Source organism: Triturus cristatus, chromosome 3_1, assembly GCF_964204655.1.
Source record: "Triturus cristatus chromosome 3_1, aTriCri1.1, whole genome shotgun sequence".
In the NCBI taxonomy this organism is placed as follows: domain Eukaryota; kingdom Metazoa; phylum Chordata; class Amphibia; order Caudata; family Salamandridae; genus Triturus; species Triturus cristatus.
In genome coordinates this window covers 490,642,606-490,664,694 of record NC_140583.1, presented here as the reverse complement: position 1 = coordinate 490,664,694, position 22,089 = coordinate 490,642,606, and the positions used below count along the sequence as shown (strand labels likewise).

General features: G+C 49.0%; 1 protein-coding gene across 17 annotated transcripts in view; it reads left to right on the top strand.

Annotated features, from left to right (window-relative positions):
- PPIP5K1 (diphosphoinositol pentakisphosphate kinase 1) overlaps window positions 1-22,089 on the top strand; it is a 1,768,598-nt gene that overhangs the window by 652,661 nt on the left and 1,093,848 nt on the right. For all 17 annotated transcript variants that reach the window (XM_085644342.1, XM_085644333.1, XM_085644343.1 and 14 more), the window contains one exon: window positions 15,866-15,987. In XM_085644342.1, the coding sequence (XP_085500468.1) occupies window positions 15,866-15,987 (122 nt within the window). The remainder of the gene's footprint in view (window positions 1-15,865; window positions 15,988-22,089) is intronic.

The window sequence follows — 22,089 nt, the reverse complement described above, 5'->3', positions numbered from 1 at the left end:
CGCCTGCAAGTCTTTTAGATCCAAAAAGACTATTCAAGATCGAAGGGCCAGACGAAACAGGGCGCACTCCTCGACCTCCGTTCCAGTCGACATCTTCGGGGACGACGTCGAAGCTCCGGGACAGCAGCACACCGAAGTGGACCTCGTCAGTGCTTCCGAAGCCGACGACTCGGATGTGGAGGATATCACCCCGGCGCAAAGGGTCGTGAGTAAAATACCCCCTCCCACACCCGCGCCAATACCCAAAAAGGCTTCGGTCACGCCTTCGCCTCCGGGCCTAGGCAAGACCAAAGACAATGCTTCCAACACCCCACCTTCGGGCCCGGTGAAGAAGCCTAATAAGCCTTCCGGCGGCTCGGGCTCGAGCCAGCCTGCCAGCAGTGCCGATAAACACACTTCGGCACCGAAAAAGAGACCGGTCTCTACCTCGACACCGAGCTCCGCACCAAAGCCCTCGGTGTCGAAACCCAGCCTCTCGGTACCGACCAAACATCATAAGGCCCTCGGCACCGACACTCCAGCGCCGAACCCGCCTCGGCGCCGGCCAAAAAATCGGAGGTACCAAAAAAGCACGACACGGACAAGCCTAAAAAGCCATTGGCCCCGAAACCTTCGACGCCGACCGAACAACCATAGTCTCAAGAACTGTTTACACCGGATCCTTTGCAAAAGACACTTACCAAGGATCCAAAAACTGGACATTTGGCACTTTCTTCTAAAAAAAGAGACATTTGGACAAACCAGCTCCGCCACCACCTCCAAAGAGGAAAGACTGTGCTAACTTCCCTTTCAGAGTGCCTTCCCCACCTCCTCCACCTCTTCCACCCTCTCTACCTCTGCCATCTCCGCCTTCTCCACCCCTGCCTCATCGCTCTCCGACCCCGTCTCCAGACCATGATGATCAGGGGGACCCATACTACGATCCAGCAGATGTGCCACAAGACCCCACCCCTACAGGATCCCCAGACCCATGGGACGATTATAATAATCCAGACATTCCAGATGTCCCACAAGATTACCTTTATCCATCCAGGCCATCTCCACCAGAAGACTCATTAGGTTTTACCTACTTCAGAGGGCGGCACATTATCACGGTGTAGAGCTACACACTGACCCGGTAGAGGAAGATTTCCTCCTCGTCACCTTTGATACCGCACAAAGGTCTACTTCTATACTACCTATGCTCAAAGGGGTAATAAAACATGCGCCAGAGGTTTTTAAAGACCCTGTCAGGGCTAGGGTCCTAAACCCACGCATAGAGAAAAGAATAAAGCTGCCCCCACAGATCCTGCCTACATCAAAGGGCCAGCGCCACTGGTTTCCCTAGTGGTATCCACTGCACGGAAGAGGTCAAATTTCCAGGCGTCAGGCGAAGCACCACCACCTGACAAAGAGTCAAAGCTTCTGGACGCGTCAGGAAAGCGCACTGCGTCACAGGCAGCCAATATATGGCGTATCGCCAACACTCAAGCGCTATTGGCCAGATACGACAGAGCGCATTATGATGAACTAGAAACCATCATGCACCATCTCCCAGAAAAATACAGAAATAGGGCCAATGAATTAATTCAAGAGGGTAAGACCATAACTAACACCTCTATACGCTGTGCCTTAGACGCAGCAGACACAGCCTCCAGGGCCATTAACACTAGTGTCCTCCTCCGTCACCATGCTTGGCCGAGAGTTTCAGGCTTTAAACCTGAGGTACAAGCCTCCATATTAAATCATCCATTTGATCAAGAACATCTATTCGGTCCAAAGGTAGATGAGGCCCTCGAGAAGATGAAGAAAGACACAGATACGGCGAAATCTATGGGAGCCCTGCAGTCACACCCTACTAGGCGCTCCTTTCGCCGCTCTTCCTTTCGGGGCAAGGGCAGAGGCTACTCCTCAGATAGCACGTCCACTTCCTACAAATCCCCTGCTCAATCCACCTTTACAAGGGGTTATCAAAGAGGCGGCTATAGAGGCAATAACAATAAAAGCAGAGGCAAAACAAATACCGCCCGCTCTGCCACACCGCCTAACCAATGACTTCCCCCCTGCTCCCTCCAGACCATCCCACTCCGGTCGGGGGCAGACTACAAAATTTCCTTCAAGTCTGCGAGTCCATCACATCAGACAGATGGGTGACCCAAATTATTCGTTCAGGGTACTGCCTAGAATTGACATCTACCCAACATTCCACCCAGGCAACGCCCAATGTCACAAGAACATTCCATGTTACTAAAACAGGAGGTAATCTCCCTCCTACAAAAAGAGGCGATAGAACAAGTCCCCCCAATCAGCAAAATTTAGGGGTCTACTCCCTATATTTTCTGATACCAAAAAGAGACGAGATTCTACGACCTATCTTAGATCTCCGGCCTCTAAACACATACATACATTCGGACCATTTCCACATGGTACTTCCGCTCCTCTCCCAGAACGACTTTCTCACCACACTGGACTTGAAAGACGCATACTTTCACATTCCGGTACACCATGCTCACAGAAAGTACCTCAGATTTGTAGTGGACGGAAAACACTACCAGTTCAAGGTTCTCCCATTTGGGGTCACAACAGCACCAAGGGTATTCACCAAGTGCCTAGCGGTAGTGGCGGCACACCTCAGACAGCACATTCATGTCTTCCCATATTTGGACGACTGGCTAATAAAAGCCACATCCTACAACCAATGTGTACATCACACCGCCACTACAATCCAACTACTTCACCAGCTAGGTTTCACGGTGAACCACAAAAAGTCCCAGCTAATACCATCCCACACAAAGCAATACCTCGGTGCCACCATATACACCTCAAAAGCCATAGCCTACCCCAATCCTGCCAGGATTGCAAGCATTCAGGCTTTGCGTCAAAGATTAATACGTCAACACTCTCTCCCAGCAAGAGTGTTTATGCAACTGATAGGGATGATGGCCTCTTGCATTTTCATAGTGCCTCATGCAAGACTCGAGATGCGTCCACTCCAAGAGGGCTTAGCGCGCCAATGGAACCAGGCCCGGGGGCAACTGACAGATCTGGTGTTGGTAGACGGTCGCACCCATCGCTCTCTGCAGTGGTGGAACACCACAAATCTTTCCAGAGGTCGACCGTTCCTGGACCCGGTTCCACAAATAATCCTAACAACAGACGCGTCGCTTTCCGGCTGGGGAGCTCATCTATTACACCTCACAGTGCAGGGCACATGGACGCCGCAACAAAAGTTACTCCACATCAACCATATGGAGTTACTGGCAATCTTTCTAGCCCTAAAATCCTTTCATACTCACATTTTAGGCAAGGCAGTCATTATTCGCACAGACAACATGACGGCCATGTACTACATTCAAAAACAAGGCGGCACACACTCTCCACAGCTCTCTCAACTAGCACAGAGCATATGAAGATGGGCAATTGCACACAAAATCTTTCTACTAGCCCACATGTCCCAGGAGTCCAACACACCATAGAAGATCGGCTCAGCAGACAAACGCAGCAGATCCACGAGTGGCAACTTAACCCGCAAGTTCTTCACCCGTTCTTTCAGATGTGGGGGCATCCACACATAGACCTCTTCGCCACCCACGAAAACAAAAAATGCCCAAGCTTCGCCGCCAGATACCCACACCCATTGTCCAAAGGCAATGCGATATGGATGAACTGGTCAGGCAAATTTGCGTACGCCTTTCCACCTCTCCCACTAATTCCATTAGTGGTACGAAAGCTACAACAGTACTCCCTCACACTGATTCTAGTAGCTCCAACATGGGTCAGACAACCGTGGTACACCACGCTGCTGGAACTCTCGGTAGTGCCACACCAAAAGTTACACCTCTCACCATGCCTCCTAACCCAGAACCCTGGAGAGATCAGGCACCCGGACCCAGCTCAGCTCAACCTTGCGATCTGGCTCCTGAGATCCTAGAATTCGGATATCTTAACCTTCCCCCTGACTGTATGAACATCATCAGAGAAGCTAGGCGCCCTACTACTAGAGCCTGCTACGCGGCAAAGTGGAAAAGATTTGTTGTTTATTGCCATAACACACTCAACCCTCTAGACGTATCTATACAGCACATCATATGCTACTTACTCCATCTACAAAGGTGTAACCTAGCATATACATCCATTCGACTACACCTCGCAGCAATTGCCACCTACCTACACAACAGACAGCAACTATCACATTTCAGAGTGCCTGCCATTAAAGCCTTCATGGAAGGCCTCAAACGAATAATTCCCCCCAGAGTACCACCCTCACCTGTGTGGAACTTAAATATAGTTCTCACAAGGCTAATGGGACCACCTTTCGAACCCTTGCATAAATGTGAACTGCAATTTCTCACATGGAAAACAGCTTTCCTTGTAGCCATCACTTCCCTTAGAAGGGTCAGTGAGATACAAGCACTTACTATACAAGAACCTTTTCTCCAAATGCACCCGAACAAGGTTGTCCTCCGTACTAACCCAAAATTCCTACCCAAAGTCATTTCCCCCTTTCATCTAAACCAATCGGTAGAATTACCGTTTCTTTTCTTGCAACCCCAAACTGTTGCAGAAAGGGCTCTACACACACTTTATGTTAAAAGGGCCTTACTTTACTATATCCAGAGAACACAACCTTTCAGAAAGACAAAACAACTGTTTATCTCTTTCTCGCCACCACATAAAGGCAACCCCATCTCTAAATCAGGGATAGCTAGGTGGATTGTAAAATGCATACAGATTTGCTACCACAAGGCAAAACACACGCTATCTGTTCCCCCTAAAGCCCACTCTACAAGAAAGATAGGGGCTTCTATGGCTTTTCTAGGGAATATCCCATTAGATGATATCTGCAAAGCAGCTACGTGGTCAACCCGCACACTTTCACTAAACATTACTGTGTAGATGTGCAAACCAAGCAACAAGCTGGTGTGGGCCAGGCTGTACTAAAAACACTTTTTCAAACCACTGCAACAGATACCGGTGGTCGCCGCTAGGGTTGGGAACTGCTATGTAGTCTATGCAAAAGTGTGTAATCTGCAGCTCATATGCCTCGAACAGAATATGCTACTTACCAGTATGCATCTGTTCTTGGCATGTAGAGCTGCAGATCTACACACGCCCACCCGCCTCCCCGACTACCGGTATCTGTTCCAGTCTATCTTATTTAGATACAACACACATGGGTTTCTTCACTATTATTACTACGCTCCATCTTTCCCTGTTGGCGAAAAACAATCTGAGGATGGAGCCGAAGCCCATGCGCCATACGGACCAAGGGAGGAGTCACCGACCTCGTGACTTCCAAAGACTTTCCACGAGGAAAAACAAACTGCAAACATCCGGGCCCAACACCAGATGGCGATCTATGCAAAATTGTGTAGATCTGCAGCTCTACATGTCAAGAACAGATGCATACTGGTAAGTAGCATATTCCTTCCTATTGCAACAACCTGTAACAATTACCTACAAAAGTCAATTGCATATTGCAAAAGTATTTAACTAAAGCCTCTCATTCTGAGAAAGTATATTTTGATACCTATTGTTGGTTCTAAAATAAAACAACCATATATTATTTATATGAACCATTGGCCTAGAGTTCAACTCTTGAGTGTGTGAGACCATTTGCTGACTGAGTGTGTACAACAAATGCTTTACACTGTCCTCTGATACCGCCTTACTGCTCGACCAAGCTACCACTTTAGAGAGTAAGGTCATATCTAACTTTAACCTCTGGGAACTGTGGACTCTGTACACACTGTACCTATTTGGGAACAGTATATTCAGAGCCACTTTCTCACAAGATCTTCGATCGGAAAACTCATGGAGGACAGTTGGGCCTACCCACTCTGGGCTCGCTAGCAGTCGATGGAGCGGACTCCATTCAAGCTCTGTTCCGGGTGTCGCGACAAGTTTCTGCACACCGACCTGCACGAAGGGTGCAATCTCTGTTACACGGAACACAACGAAAAGTCTGCAATGCGTGCCGATCGTTTCGATCAAAGAAGACGCTTCGTGACCGTCGAGCTCGACCCACAAGATGCAACACCAAGGCGGCTCCGTACCGGACATCTTCGGCGAAGATTCCGACCGAGAACAAACACACCCTGAAAGAGCAGAGGAAGAGGAACATGTCTCTGTGTCCGATGCTGACTCCGACATGGAAGAAGAGGAGCAAGTTACAGCGGGTCAGCGTACCGGAAGTACAGAAACCCCTTGCCCCAAAGACAAAAAAGGCTCCGATCCTTCCTCTGCCTGCGGGCCAAGGTCAGCACCGAGAAAAAGTTTTGAGCACCTCGCCTGCGGGCCCTGCGCCGAAACACAAAGAAAAGCCTTCCGGTTCGGACTTGAGCTGGCCCCATGCAGGCACTGATCCCAAATCCTCGGAGCCCAAATCCAAGCACGTCCTTGTCCGTGTTCCATTATTGTCGAAGCCTAAATCTTCGGTACTGAAGTGTTCGGAGCTGAAACTTTTGATGCCGAAAACTGCAAGTAAAGATAAGAAGACTCCGGCCTGATGTTACACCTTCGGATCTGAAACGAAAAGAACTGGCTATTAACCCAGATACTGGACATATTCATGCCAAATTGCCTGATAAAAGCAAATTGGACCAACAGGTTGAGCATCACATGCCCCTGAAGAAAAGGAATGTGGGGACAAACCCTTCATCACCTTATATGCCACCTCCTTCACCTACTAATCCTCAATTACTCTTCACACCTACTAATTCACCACCACTATCACCTGACCCACAGGATGAAGGGGATGGAGATGAGGATAGGTCACAAGATGTTGACCCATGGGAGGATTATGATACTGATCCACACACAGATACTGACCCGTACTTATACCCGTCCACGCCATCACCACCTGATGACAATGTAGGCTACCTTGAAGCTTCTTAGTAGGGCTGCTCATTACCATGGGGTGGAACTACATAAGGAGGCTTTAGAGGAGGACTTTGTGTTCGAGACCTTAAGCTCCCCTCCAAAAACTACACATACACTACCAATGCTAAAGGGGATTATTAAGCATGCAGATGAGGTTTTTAAAGATCCTGTAAGGGCAAGATTCTTCACGCCCAGGGTTGAGAAGAAATATAAGCCAGCACCTACTGATCCTGCCTACATCAAGGGTCAGCTGCCAGTAGGCTCTCTTGTGGTTTCTAATGCTCGCAAAAGAGCTAACTCACATGTCACAGGTGAGGCCCCTCCTCCTGATAAGGAGTCCGAGTTAATTGATGCCTCTGGCAAAAGGGTAGCCTCACAAGCAGCTAATCACTGGCGCATTGCTAATGCTTAGGCTTTGCTGGCCAGATATGATAGGGCTCATTGCGGTGAGCTAGAAAAACATATGCAATTTCTGCCTGATGAGCACAAATCTAAGGCAAATGATCTTATCCAGGAGGGCAAACTTATCACCAATGCCTCCATCAAGTGTGCATTATATGTAGCAGACACAGCAGCGCGTGCAGTAAACACCAGCGTACTACTACGTAGACACGCATGGTTGAGAATTTCAGGTTTCAAACCTGAGGTACAGGCCTCCATTCTCAATCAGCTCTTTGATAAGGGACACCTCTTTGGTCCAGCAGTGGACACCTCACTGGAAAAAATGAAGGACACTGAGGTTGCAAAATCCATGGGGGCCTTACAGTTACCTGCGAGTAGGGGTTCCTTTCGTGCTCCTTTTACAGGGCTGGCTCCAAAAATATTACCACTTAAAATCCGTCCTCCTTTTACAAGGGCAACAACCAATCGCCCTCATCAAGAGGCTATTTTAGAGGAGGTTTTAGAGGAAACAATGGTAAGGGAAGAGGCAGAGGCAACTCCACACGCACTTCCCCTGCAAATAATAAACAGTGACTTCCCCTGCTAACCCCAATCATTCCACTCCTGTAGGGGGACATCTCTCTCAATTTCTCCCTGTCTGGGACACCATCACCTCAGACAAATGCGTTTTACAAATTAATTAATATGGTTACTGCCCCCAAACATTCCTCCAAGATCACACGCAATGTCACAGGAACATCTCCCCTTCTAAAGCAAGAAGTTCTCTCTCTGTTAGAGAAAGGAGCTATAGAACCAGTCCTATTAAAATATCAAGGGTCTGGGCTATACTCCCTGTACTTCTTGATTCCCAAGAAGGACGGCTCTCTCAGGCTTATACGAGAACTAAATCAATACATTCAATCGGACCACTTTCACATGGTCACACTCCAACAAGTGCTGTAGCTACTTCAACAAGGTGACCTTTTGTCCATTCTGGACTTAAAGGACGCCTATTTCCACATCCATAATACACCCTGCTCACTGCAAATACCTCAGGTTCGTAGTAGCAGGACAGCACTATCAGTTCAAGGTGCTCCCATTCGTAGTAATTGCCGCACCCAGGGTTTTCACCAAGTGCCTGGCAGTAGTCGCAGCTCATCTTCGAAGACAACACATTCACGTCTTCCCATATTTGAACAACTGGCTCATAAAAGCCAGCTCGCAAAAAGCTGTCTACATCACACTCACAAAACAGTGCAATTGCTCCACGATCTTGGATTCACAGTAAATCTGTCCAAATCCCATCTACATCCATCCAACACACAGGCGTATCTGGGAGCCACAATAAATACACAAAAGGCTTTGGCCTACCCCAATCCTGCCAGAATCCACAACATGCAAACTTTTCTCTGTCAGTTTCAGCCTCAAAACTCATTGCCAGCTCGAGTGTTCATGCAGTGTCTAGGTATGATGGTGTCTTGCATTCTAATAGTCCCTTACGCAAGACTCCACATGTGTCCCCTTCAGGAGTGCTTAGCACGTCAGTGGAACCAGGCTCAGGGTCTCTTATCAGATCTAGTGTTTGTGGACGGCCGCACCCATCGCTCTCTGCAGTGGTGGAATACACAAAACCATTCAAAAGGGCGGCCCTTCATAGACCCGGTTCCACAGATAGTGCTAACAGCAGACACATCGCTCACTGGTTGGGGAGCTCATCTCCAGGCGCATACAATTCAGGGCATGTAAAACCTGCATCAAAAGCAGCTTCACATGAATCATCTAGAGCTGCTAGCGATTTTTCTAGCGCTCAAAGCAATTAAAGTACATCTAGTAGGCAAAGCTGGCCTAATCCGTACAGACAACAATGAAAGCAATGTACTACATACAAAAACAAGGGGGAGGACGCTCTCTCCAGCTGTCACAACTAGCAAAGACCATCTAGAGATGGCTATACATCACAAAATGTATCTCCTTGCAGAACACCTTCCAGGAGCAAACAATCAGATTGCAGATCTGCTCAGTCGTCAAAGACAACAGATCCACGAATGGGAACTCCACCCTCAAGTTCTCCTCCCATTCTTCCAAATGTGGGGCTTTCGGGACATAGATCTGTTCGCCACAAACCTAAATGCAAAATGCCCAAGCTGGGCATCCAGGCATCCACACCCATTGTCCAAAGGCAATGCACTATGGATGAATTAGTCAGGGATATTTGCCTACGCTTTTCCGCTTCTCCCACTCATTCCATTAGTAGTTAGGAAGCTCAGACAGGCGTCCCTGACACTAATCCTAGTTGCTCCCACATGGGCCCGGCAACCCTGGTTCACAACCCTGTTGGAGCTCTCGGTAGTTCCGCACCATCACACTCCCAATCTTCTCACTCAGAGCTATGGAGAGATAAGACATCCAGATCCCAGTCATCTCAATCTTGCACCTAAAATCTTAGAGTTTGGCTACCTTAATCTCCCGCCAGACTGCATGAATGTCATCAAAGAGGCTAGACGTCCTACCACAAGAGCATGCTATGCAGCAAAGTGGAGGCGATTTGTAATATAGTGCAATACCAATCAAATCGATCTGCTGGATGCTTCAGTTCAAAACATCATTTGCTATTTATTACATCTGCAGCGTTCCAATTTAGCATACTCTTCAATTTTTTTTTTTTTTAAATTATTTTTATTGCAGGAATTAGTAAATCTTTACATAATTGGCCAGCATTACATCTCAAGCCGGAGCGTTAAAACCCAACCCTCCGATCCCCTCCGGAAGTTGCTTACACAGCCGTTCAGCCCACAACCCTGGGGTCGGGCGGCGAAAGTCCGTGGGGGCTCAGGAGGTTGTCAAGGTCGGCCCGGAGGATTCGTTGTCCTTCATCTGCTTTTCTAAACAACCCTATAACTCCAAAAACACCCCCCCACCCTTAAAACCCCCCAATCCCAGAAAAAACCCTCCCCCCCCCCCGCCATCAGCGCACGGCATCTACCGCAACCGGATCTTCTTGGGGACCCATGGGGAAAGCAATAAAGCTGAGCAGTGCAACCGTCTAACGGGACTCAGGGCGCGCCGCTTCCTCTCGTTCAGCATCGCCGGGGGCGCAATACTCCCTAAGGGCCTGTACGAGCATCTCCCACTCCAGCGCTGTCTCCTCGGCCTTCTCGTTACGCTGCCTCCAAGCTAGCTGGTATCTAAGCGTACTCTCCCCCGCCGCCCACTTCAAAAATTTGCTGTGCCACCGGCTCCCCGTCGGGCCGGTCCGTGCCTTCCAGTTCCTGGTCACCTCCCGTTTAGCAAGGAGCAGCCCCAAATCGATGAATTTACTAGATATTTTATTCTTGGGGGTATGAGGGAACCAATGCAGGAGACCCACCGCCGCATCCAACGAAAGGGATCTCCCCGTCGTTTCCTCCAGGGTCTTCCCCACTTCCTCCCAATAGGCCGACAATCCCGGGCAGGCCCACAGCATGTGGAGAAGGTCCGCCTCCTGGGCCGGGCACCTGGGGCACTCTGCTGAGGCCGCCGCAAAATATCGCCTGATTTTCACCGGGGTCAAATATGCTCTATGGAGCACATAATAGTGGACTAATTGAAAGCGGGCGTGGCGTGTGCCCTTCCAGGCACGCCGCACCAGCTGAGCCCAGGTCGTCTCTGGGATCTCCTTGCCAATGTCCTCCTCCCATCGGTTTCTCAGGGAGGTGAGGGGGGCCAGCCCCTCCTTGAGCAGTCTACCGTAAAGGCATGTGACCGCCCTTACCGTGCCCGCGGACATCATCACATATTGGCACACTGGGGATAAAGGGGGTTCTGCCTGCCCGGATCTCCAGTGCGCCTGGATCGCTCTAACAAGGGCCGAGTGCAGCAAAAAGTCGCCGCGGGGAATCCCGAATCGATCAATGAGCTCCTGGAATGGCAAGAGCGTCCCGTCCTCATAGAGATCACCGATGAGCTGCAGGCCGGCGTCCTCCCAGGTCGCCAGCCGCGACCAATCACCCCCATGGGGCAAAGCCGTTAGCATCCCCAGCGGAATTTCGGGTGCATACGGTGTTCGCTGGTGGCCCCGGGCGTGAGCCCGGTTCCAGCACAGGCGAACAGTCCGCTCCTCCATAGACAAGTCCTGCAAGGCCAATCGTTGCCTCATCACTATGAAGGAGAGAACATGCCTGGCCATACCCGTTCCCCTCCTATCCTCGGGGCCCCGGAACTCCCGAGCGATCTCCTGGGTGAAGGTCTGGAGCTGCGCCGCTAAGTAATATTTTTCGAAGTCCGGCGCCGCAAGCCCACCCTCCTCCTTCGGCCTCGTCAGGGTCTTGAGGGCCACCCGCCGGCGGCCCGAGCCCCAAAGGAATCCGACTATCATGGACCGTAATAGTCGAAACGTGGTCGGTGGGATCCAGATCGGTAGTGTCCGGAAATAATATAACAGCCGGGGGAGCGCCACCATTTTAAGCAGAGCGATCCACCCTGCCACCGAGAGCGGCAGCGTGGCCCAAAAGCCCATACTGCCTCGAAGTGCCCGGATGCCCCGGGCAATGTTCCCATCAAGGAGGCCAGAAGGTTCGTGGTAGACATACACCCCTAGATATTTGAAGCAGTCGGGTTCCCATCTAATCTCCCTACTTAAGGCAGGTGCAGGGGTGCCCCTGCGAATCGGGAAAAGACAAGTCTTAGTCCAATTCACTCGAAGGCCCGAGACCTCCCCAAACTCCGTGAGCGCCGTCGCAGCTCCACGTAGGGCAGCGAGCGGGTCTTCTAGGAAGAGCAACAGGTCGTCTGCGTATAGCGAGACGTAGTGCGGGCCTGACAGGGTCCATAGGCCCGCGTAATGGGCTCCCGACCGGAGATGCAACGCAAGAGGCTCCACCGCCAGCGCAAAGAGCAGTGGGGAGAGCGAGCAGCCCTGCCTCGTGCCCCGTTCCACCGGGTAGCGTGAGGAAATCAGCGGTCCCGCCCGAACCCTGGCTGACGCCGAGGCGTACAGCACCCTGGTCCAGCTGACGAAACCCTCCCCGAGGCCGAACCTCCGCAACACAGCGCAGAGGTAGTCCCATTCCAGGCTATCAAAGGCCTTCTCTAAGTCCACTGATAGGACAACCGGGCATGGGGCATCCACAAGCGGTTCCCCGAGCAAGCGGCACAACCTGCGAATGTTCATGGTCGTATTACGCCTGGGGATAAAGCCAGCCTGGTCCTCATGCACTAAGGAACTCATGTGCCCAAGCAGCCTCGTGGCCAAGATGCTGCTCAGTATTTTATAATCCACCGTCAGCATCGATAAGGGACGGTAGGAGCCCGGATCGGATGAGTCCCTGCCGGGCTTGAGGAGCGGGACCACCAATGCCTCACACATCGAGCCTGGAAGGCGCCCCAGCCTCCTCGCCTCTCTAAATACCACCAACAGCCTAGGGGCTAGGAGATCGGCATAAGCCGCATAGAACTCTACAGGAAGCCCGTCCAGGCCCGGGGTCTTATTTCTCGCCATCTTTTTAATGGCGCTACGGATCTCTCCCAGTTCTATGTCGGCCCCCAAGGTTTTAGCCACCTCCTGCTCCATTGCTGGAATCTCTAGGGGCCGCAAATAATTATCTAGCAGGGCAGGGTCTCGGACGGAGCGACTGCGGTACAAGCGCTCATAGTATTGCCGGTAGCAGCTCAAAATCGCAGGCTGAGTATACACCTGGGTTCCGTCTGCCCTACGCATGGACGTCGTCGGTGAAGTCTGCCGCGCAGGGTTGGCCAGCCACGCTAACAGCGCGCCCGATCTATCCCCCTCCGCGATGGCCCGAACCGTATAGGCTTTATAGTCAAAACAGCGGAGCCGTTCGACCTCTGCTGCCACCGCCTCCCTCGCCTCCGCCGTGCGCGTCTGTAAGTCTGGGTGCCCTGGGCGGCGTAATTCCAACTCGCGGAGTTTCCGATCCGCTGTCTCCAGGTCCGCGAGGATAACTCGCCGCACACCGACCTGTTTAGATATGCAATACCCTCTCACCACCACCTTAAAAGCGTCCCACTCTAGCGCTCTCGTGCTCGCGGTGCCACCGTTGGACGCGAAGTACTCCGAGATCGTGTCACCCAGGTCCGCCTTGAAGACACTGTCCTCAAGGGTCTCGGGACGTAATTTCCAGGTGGGCACCGCCGGCACCCCAGGAAACCAGCGAAGGTCCAACAGGAGGGGGTTATGATCAGAAATGGTTCTGGTCAAATATTCAGACCGGACCGCCGCCGAAACCAATTCGGGCGAACCAAGAAAGCCGTCCAATCGAACGTGCAATTCATGGAGGCTCGAGAAGTAGGAGTAGTCCCTAGTTGTGGGGTGTTGCGCTCTCCAAATGTCCGTTAGGCCCCAGTGAGTCTGCCAGTCCCGACGGTCCCTAGCCAAACGACGAACCGGAGAATCAGGGAGGGGTGGGTGCGAGCGGTCATTATCTACATCCACTACGGAATTGAAATCTCCACCCAGCAGGATGGGCCCGGAGAGGCAGTGGGCCAACGAGCCCGATAACCTGGAAAGGAAGGCAGTCTGGTCGACATTAGGAGCATACACACAGCAAACGTTTAGGTCTCTCCCTCCCAAAGTCCCCGAAATGGCCACATAGCGCCCCTCTGGATCTATCACTGTGTTCGTGACCTGGAAGGGGACCCCAGCTCTAACCCAGATCAGCGCCCCTCTGGCATACGCGGAGTACGAGGTGCAAAAGACCTGCCCCCTCCATCTACGCTGTAGCGCCGCCCCTTCCGCCTTGTTCAGATGGGTTTCCTGCAGCAGCGCCATTTGTATCCCCCTGCGCACTAAATAAGCGTGGACCTTGTGACGCCTGGACATTGTATGCAGCCCCCGTACGTTCCAAGTAACACATTTCAGATTGGCAATCTCAGCCATTGTCCCATATCAGTCTCGCAAAGTCTCCCCAGCTGGGTCCCAACCATAAAAGGACATCGATCCTCATAGCACTGATGGCGGCCATTGTCCCCAAACAAAACTGAACAACCTTTAGCATACTCTTCAATAACCTTACATCTTGCTGCAGTAGCTGCATACCTACAGAACAGACAACATCTGTCTCTCTTTAGAGTGCCTGTCATTAAAGCATTTATGGAGGGACTTACACGAATCATTCCTCCAAGTCTTCCACCTGCTCCAGTGTGGAATCTTAACATTGTCCTTACAAGTCTAATGGGTTCACCCTTTGAGCCATTTCATAGATGTGAACTGCAATTTCTCACTTGGAAGGTAGCTTTGCTCATAGCTATCACATCACTGAGGACAGTAGGTGAGCTTCAGGCACTAACCATAGAATAACCATTTTTACAAGTACACCAAAAGAAAGTGGTTCTTCGGACCAAACCTAAATTCATACCAAAGGTAATTTCTGCCTTTCATATCAACTAATCTTTTGAGTTGCCTGTGTTCTTCCCTCAACCGTATTTTGTGGCACAGCGTGCTTTGCACACTTTATATGCGAAAAGAGCACTATTTTACTATGTAGAAAGGACTAAACCTTTCCGCAAGACTAAATAACAGTTTGTCGCTTTTGCGCCAACACATAAAGGCAATCCTATATCAAAATCAGGTATTGCACGGTGGCTAGTCAAGTGCATTCAGACATGCTATGCAAAAGCAAAACGAACACTAACAATTCCCCCTAGAGTGCACTCCACAATCAAACTAGGGGCTTCTATGGCATTCTTAGGGAATATACCCGTAGATGACATCTGCAAAGCTGCAACATGGTCTACACCTCACACATTCACAAAACACTATTGTGTAGATGTGTTAGCAAGACAGCAAGCTAGTGTGGGCCAAGCAGTTTTACGTACACTATTTCAGACAACTGCAACAGCTACAGGTTAGCAACCGCTTTGGGAGACAACTGCTGTATAGTCTATGCAAACCATGTGATCTACAGCTCACATGCCTCGAACGGAAAATGCTACTTACCCAGTATGCATCTGTTCTTGGCATGTAGAGCTGTAGAGTCACATGCGCCCACATGCCTTCCGGGTACATATACCTGTTGCAGTAATATCTTACTTAGATACATACATACATGGACATCTCTTACTACTCTTACTAACTCTATTATCACCCTCTGCAGCAAACAATCTAACTATGGAGTCAATGCCCATGCACACTCACCTACCTCGTGACTGGAAAAGACTTCTTCGAACAAAAAGAAAGTGCAAACATCCAAGTAGCATTTCCCTTATGAGAGCACTATCTTACTAAGGCGGTCCATTGTATCGTCCCCAGCATTTTCCCTGGAAAAGCAGCAACTCAAACAGATTGTTACTTTTCAGTGGGAAACTCTGCCTGTTCATTCATTGATTGAGAATTTAGACCTTATAGTGGGCCCCTTTAAAGAGGTGGGACTCTGCTAAAAGGTAAGAGTTCGATCTGTGACATTCACACTTTATTGCATTGCTGTTTTTGACTAGAAGTTAGGTTGAAGCGATATTTGGTGCACATTTGCTCGGTGAATGCTTCTAAGTGAATAGATAGATAGTAATTTGATGAAGGAATTAACTCAAAATGCAATGTCATGCATTTTTGGTGGCGCGTGGAAGATTTCTGGTGAATTTATTTTAGCCTATATGCACTTTTAGTGACCGCTACCTCCTTCTTTCACAGCAAACTGTGTGTGGTTTTGATCTGCTTAGAGCAAATGGCCATTCCTTTGTGTGCGATGTGAACGGTTTCAGCTTTGTTAAGAACTCCATGAAGTACTATGATGACTGTGCCAAAATATTGGGGTAAGTGTGGATCCTGCGTTACTTAAAAGTATCTGTTTTCTACGAGTGTTAATGTCTAAGCCTGCTTTCTAGGAACTGATAGGAACATACAGAATGGAACATTTAACTTTCATATTCTTCATAAGAGAAGTACAAATATTCGCTGTCTCCCAAAAACCTTCCTTAATTCCCTTTCGTAAACACTTGGCCACCCCTCTGTTTCTCTCTCTGCCTCTTATGTGTCTAAATTACTATGAATAGTTTACTTGCGTTGCTGTCGTTCTCGAGTAACATTTGTAAATTGTTACCTGTGCTGTTGTAACCTCCACATACCATCTTGTAGCTCTTATGCTGTGTAATGTGCTCAGATGCCCTTAAGACTTGGTTTCCACTATATAAATATTCCAGATTAAATCAGGGCTGCCAACTTTTTAGTTCGATTATGTGTGATCTTGCCATGTTACCAATGCGCTTACAACAATATTTGTCTTCCTTCTCTCTACTTTTGGGTTGGACCTGCCTTTATCTGTGTTGTGTGCACACAGCCATCATCAAAATGTCACTGCTATGCTTTGCAGCTTACCTCCTGTGTCTGCTGAACCAGCCCTGCATTCACCATGACGATCAACAGAACCCAGAGAATCTGACTCCCCACCTCCTACCCCCCTCCTCTCCGAACCAACGGAAATCAATTGCAGGGATCTTCACTCAGCCCCACGCTCTTCAACCTCTACATGGCCCCCCTCGCCGCCATCGTCAGACAGCATGGGCTCAGCATCATATCTTACGCCGACGACACCCAGCTCATCCTCTCGCTCATGAAGATTCCCGAAGACACCAGACTCTGTTTCCAGGAAGGCATGAAGAACGTGGCAGCCTGGAGGAAGGACAGCTGCCTGAAGCTAAACTCAGAGAAGACCGAGGTCCTCATCCTCGGTCCCTGCGCCTCTGCCTGGGACAACACCTTTTGGCCCTCGGGAGCCCACGCACCCCTACAGACCACGCTAGGAACCTCGGCATCATCCTCAACTCCTCCGTCTCCATGAACCGCCAGATCAACGCCGTCGCCTCCACCAGCTTCAACTGCCTTTGCATCCTGCGTAAGACTTTCAAGTGGATCCCCCCCAACTGCAGAAGGACCGTCACCCACGCACTCATCACCAGCAGACTAGACTATGGCAACGCCCTCTACGCCGGAATCAACAAAACCCTCCTGCGTAGACTCCAGACCATCCAGAGCGCCGCAGCCAGACTCGTCCTCCGGACACCGCGCCATGAGCACATGACCCAACACCTACGAAGCCTCCACTGGCTCCCTGTCGAGAAGAGAGTCACCTTCAAACTCCTCACCCACGCCTACAAATTCCTACACAACATCGGACTCAAATACCTCAACGAGAGACTATCCTTCCATGCACCCAAGAGGAACCTCTGCTCCGCCGACCTCGCTGTGGCTGAGGCCCCCCGCATCTGCAGACACAGAACCGGCGGGAGAGCTTTATCCTACATCGCAGCCAAGACGTGGAACGAGCTCCCTGTGAACATCAGATGCTCCCCGACTCTGCACACGTTCAGGAAAGACCTCAAGACCTGGCTCTTCAACTGACTCCGGAGCCAACTCCCCTCTCCTTCCCCCTCCCCCCCCCCCGCCCCCCCTCAGCGCCTTGAGACCCTCACGGGTGAGTAGCGTGCTATACAAGCCCCCTGATTGATTGATTGATTGAACATTCCTCTCCAAGTGGTGACTCAGCTGCTAAAGGCCCCTTTTCAGAGGAGACAGCCAGCAGAGAACACCAGTAGTGTGGAGTGCTGGCGATTTATGGGGCCTTCTCCTCTGAGCTTACAGCAGCAGTGTTTTCTGTGCTTCTTTGCATAGCTATATGCTGGATAACTAAAATCCCTGCAGTTGAATGCACACATGTGCTGCACACCGACGAGGGACAACTGGTGCACAGCCTGTGTTTACTGGAGTCTGTCACTTACTATCAGGGTGAGGCATCCAACTTAAGTGTCATACTGCTAGGGAGAAGCAGTTGCCCATAAGGGAGATGGGGACATAAAGGCACACAGTTAACTGTTGGTATCAACTCTTCTTGAGCTGTTAGTTCAGTTGTTTCCCCATAAGACTCATGACAAGAAGTCCAGTGTCATAACACACCACAAGAGGAAATATGAGTTGCTAGAAAGTTGTATTTATGCAGCACACAAGTTTGTAAAATTATCAGGGAGGAGGAGCTGTACCTGTGTACCAGTCAAGATCAGATGCAATGTCTCAAAGCTAGGTCATGACTTGGCCATCATAGAAATTGGTGTTTTGCAGCATCAATCTTTTTTGGATTCACATTCTGCACATTACTCTGCTGTCTATTGATTGAATCCAAAAAGAACTATTGATGGACAGAATGCAGAACAATGTCATACATTCAACCCAGTACAGAGATCTGGGCCTAATTCCATCGTTTTTTGCTCATCATACCATTCCAGTTTAGACCCAGCCATATGCAAATCAGTCTTGACCCTGTGCCCAATGGGAACAATCCAGCCTGAACTGCCAGGCCAGGTCCTCCCTGGACTGGAAACAAGCATCGTAAGACCGGTTTCAGGGTTTCACCGCTCTTCAGCCAGGATAGCTTGATTCCAGTGGCATGGAGAGCACGGGACTCGCGTCTGAGCATACCCATCCCACTCGGGCTGACAAATGCAAAAAGAACTATTGATGGACAGAATGCAGAACAATGTCATACATTCTCCCCAGTACAGAGATCTGGGCCTAATTCCATCATTTTTTTGCTCACCTTGCCATTCCAGTTTAGACCCAGCCATATGCAAATCAGTCTTGATCCTGTGCCCAATGGGAACAGTCCAGCCCGAATCCGGCATTGTCCTCCCCTTCTTTTTGTCAGGCCACGTCAACCATTAGGTACCTAGTCTTTCCCCAGTGATGTCAGACGTAATCCTGTGAAGTTAGTTTGAATGCTCACCATCTTCAGATACTTTTTCCCGCTATTGAGTCTGGAATCAAAGGACATGGCATCTCATCAATGAGCATTGAAATCTGAAGACAACACGAAAAAGAAGCAGCAAGAGAGAAGGGGAATTGATTGCAATGACAGAGGATGTCAAGACAGAGCAAAAGACACCAAAAACAACTGAAAATTATGTTGTTTTCTTCATGGCAATTTCAACCCCGGGCCGTAGAATGCATAGTCAGGGTGGTGGTTTACCCCGAACCTCAGAACAAACCAGCGAGAGATGGAAAACATACTATTCAGGTTCTGCTGGAAGTGAAGCTCCCACAGAAGGACCAGTATGCAACTTGTACTTGCTTAATGACCACAAGCCGAAAGGCTACAAGGCTTTTCCCTATAGGACATTCATGGTACAGGACAAGAAGAAGTGGATGCCCTATGGGGTGATTTAGTCAAGGCAGAGCTTACTGAAGTATCTGAAGCTATCAAGCAACTAAGAGGTCAAGGAAGGAAAGGAGTCGAAATCAGACTAAGAATTCACCATCGCAGAATCTGCATACAACTAACCACGTAAAGACGAATCGAGATGGTGGAGTTAGGACCAGTAAGTTGTCTAAAGACTCAGTGAAGTCCTTCTAGATCTCCAGTAGATCAGCTCGGAGAATGCAGGCAAATACAGGGTGATGGAATGAACCCCCTTCCATTTAGGAGAACAGTGCAGTGCCAAGTACCCTTGCTCTGATTACAACAGTGTCTGCAATCTTTGCCTCTTTCCTGAGAAAAGCGTCTCCTGCGGCTCCTGTAACGTCTTTCTGTGTAAGAGCACTTTATGGTGCAGAAGAGAAAGACATTGGGTGCACCTAACAATGCCTCAACAGCCATCCACCAAGATGCTGAATATCTTTGGCGAGAAAGGCCTCTCTGTGATGAGACAAAGAATGAGTCATCCTCCGCAGTACTGGCACTGTTGTGTTTTGATTTTGATACCCGTATATCGGTTTCCCTGAATCATGTCCTTATATAGGCACAATTCGTATTGCCCTTATTTAGGCATAAGAATCCAAGTCCTTATTTAGGCATTAGCCATGCTATCCAAATACAGGCATGGTCACCTACATCCGTCCATCCCACGTCACAACGAGTTCTTAGAAGCCAGACCCTTAAGCTGACGGGACTTTCTCTAGCTAGGATAATTGATTTCTCCAAGAACTCATCTTTTATGCATGAACTACTATTCCTTAGGGGTTCATCAATGACGTCTTCCTCTGCCCGACTTTACATCAATGCTAGCATTCCTAAGCACCTTCCAGGTATAAATATACCTTCCCTTACCATGGCAAACCACGGCACGACTCAGCACGACTTGACTGCACGGTTCGACACGGCAAGTTTGGAAGAGACCATATCCCAGCCTGACGCACTGACCAGACGCTGTCATCTCTGCTCGCAGAGAATCCAGCTTCCAGTGTTCTGACTCCCTTCATGGGGTGTTAGAGTTTGAGACCCGGAAAGAGATACCCACCTCTCTCATTCTAAAGGTATGGAGCTGACTAGAACCTAGAGGGACTCTTGGCATACTAAACTTAGTATATACCATACTATAGAAAACAGCACCTACTTCTTACCTCGTACTACACTTAGGCTAGGTACACTGGGGTAGAACTATTTAGAAGCATCAGATGAGTATTCACTTTTTAGCTTGTGTTATTTATTTATGTATATATGAATATATGCCATAGCTAAAATACAATGCTATTGCAGTATTATTTCTTCTTACCGCTTATGCTGTGCGTATTATATCTTGCTTACTGTCTAATGATTGTAACAGCTCATATCTCTTACACGAGAAATAAGACTGTTCAATAAATCCTTTTATTGAAACGCCCATCTATCTATTTCTGTGTACCTCTGGAGAAACTAAGCATGCACGATTGACTGAGTGAAACTGTTATCTATTATTTCCACGATTCTGAGACGCGTTCCGATTCTAAGGGAAACAAAGTTGTCATGTTTATGCGGTTGTCAGAAACTAATCCCTTCTTTTTCATTTGAGAAGGTTCTAGTGACCTCTGAGTTAGCTGGCACACACAAGTAATTAAGTTTAATGTACTCGATAGGAGCATACTGAGCTTAGTCCTATGCTAAAACTATAGTGTTTATTATTGCAATGCGCAGAGCCTATAAGGGAAATAGGAACTACATTACAAGGCGCCCAACGTTTGGTAAGGCACTAATTTAACGCTAGATACTGAAGTAACTCAGTCGTGGTTTTCTCTGAGACCCCTACTCATAATACTCCATAAGACGTCTGGAGTGGGTAGGGTTAATATCCGCCATTGCTGAGTAGGACGAGAATCCTATGTATTAGCTGTTTGGTTTATTCAACGTTGAAAGATACAGTGTTCCAAAATATTGTGCACCTTATCTTTGTTTCCTTTCAAAAAAACAATGTCCCAAAACGGGGATAATAATGCTGTGACCGGTGAGGCTGCGACAAGTCGCAACAGATTTTAATCTTACAGGTTTAAATGAAACCGATGAGGGTGTTGCAAACATCCATCCAAATTTAAGGAGAGCCATCACTCTAAAACTTATAAAACATGGCCTAACACCAAGAAGTGGTAGAGCAATTCTTGTGATAGCGACACATGAATCTTTTCAGACACAGGTATTCTATTCATGGATTACATTCCCAGAATCAAATCCAGTAACAAAAATGTTTCACTTCTTCAAAGAAGATGAACCACCTGAGGAATACATTCCCTTCGAGGATGTTGAAATTCCACTCACATACCAGGAGTATCAGCTCTGGTTTAAAGGCGCCCTAAAACATTACAATCACATTACCAGGCTCAGTCCACTAGGTAGACCAGGAGCAACATGGCCAATTTTAGCCGGTTACATACCTCATCCTGACATTGAAGCAATGTCAGATAAGGAATTACTTAATCAAATACAAGAATTGATAGAATTACACAGTTAAACCACAACTGTCTGAGGGTCCTGAAAAGAACTCAATTAAACACAACCCTACATCTTCTAAAAAGAAGTGGGAAAACAACAAACAACATTCAAAAGAGAAACTTTCTCAATCCAGAGGTAGGTCTCCTCAAAAGGAGCACTCTGACAGAAGGTATAACTTCAGGACTAGGGA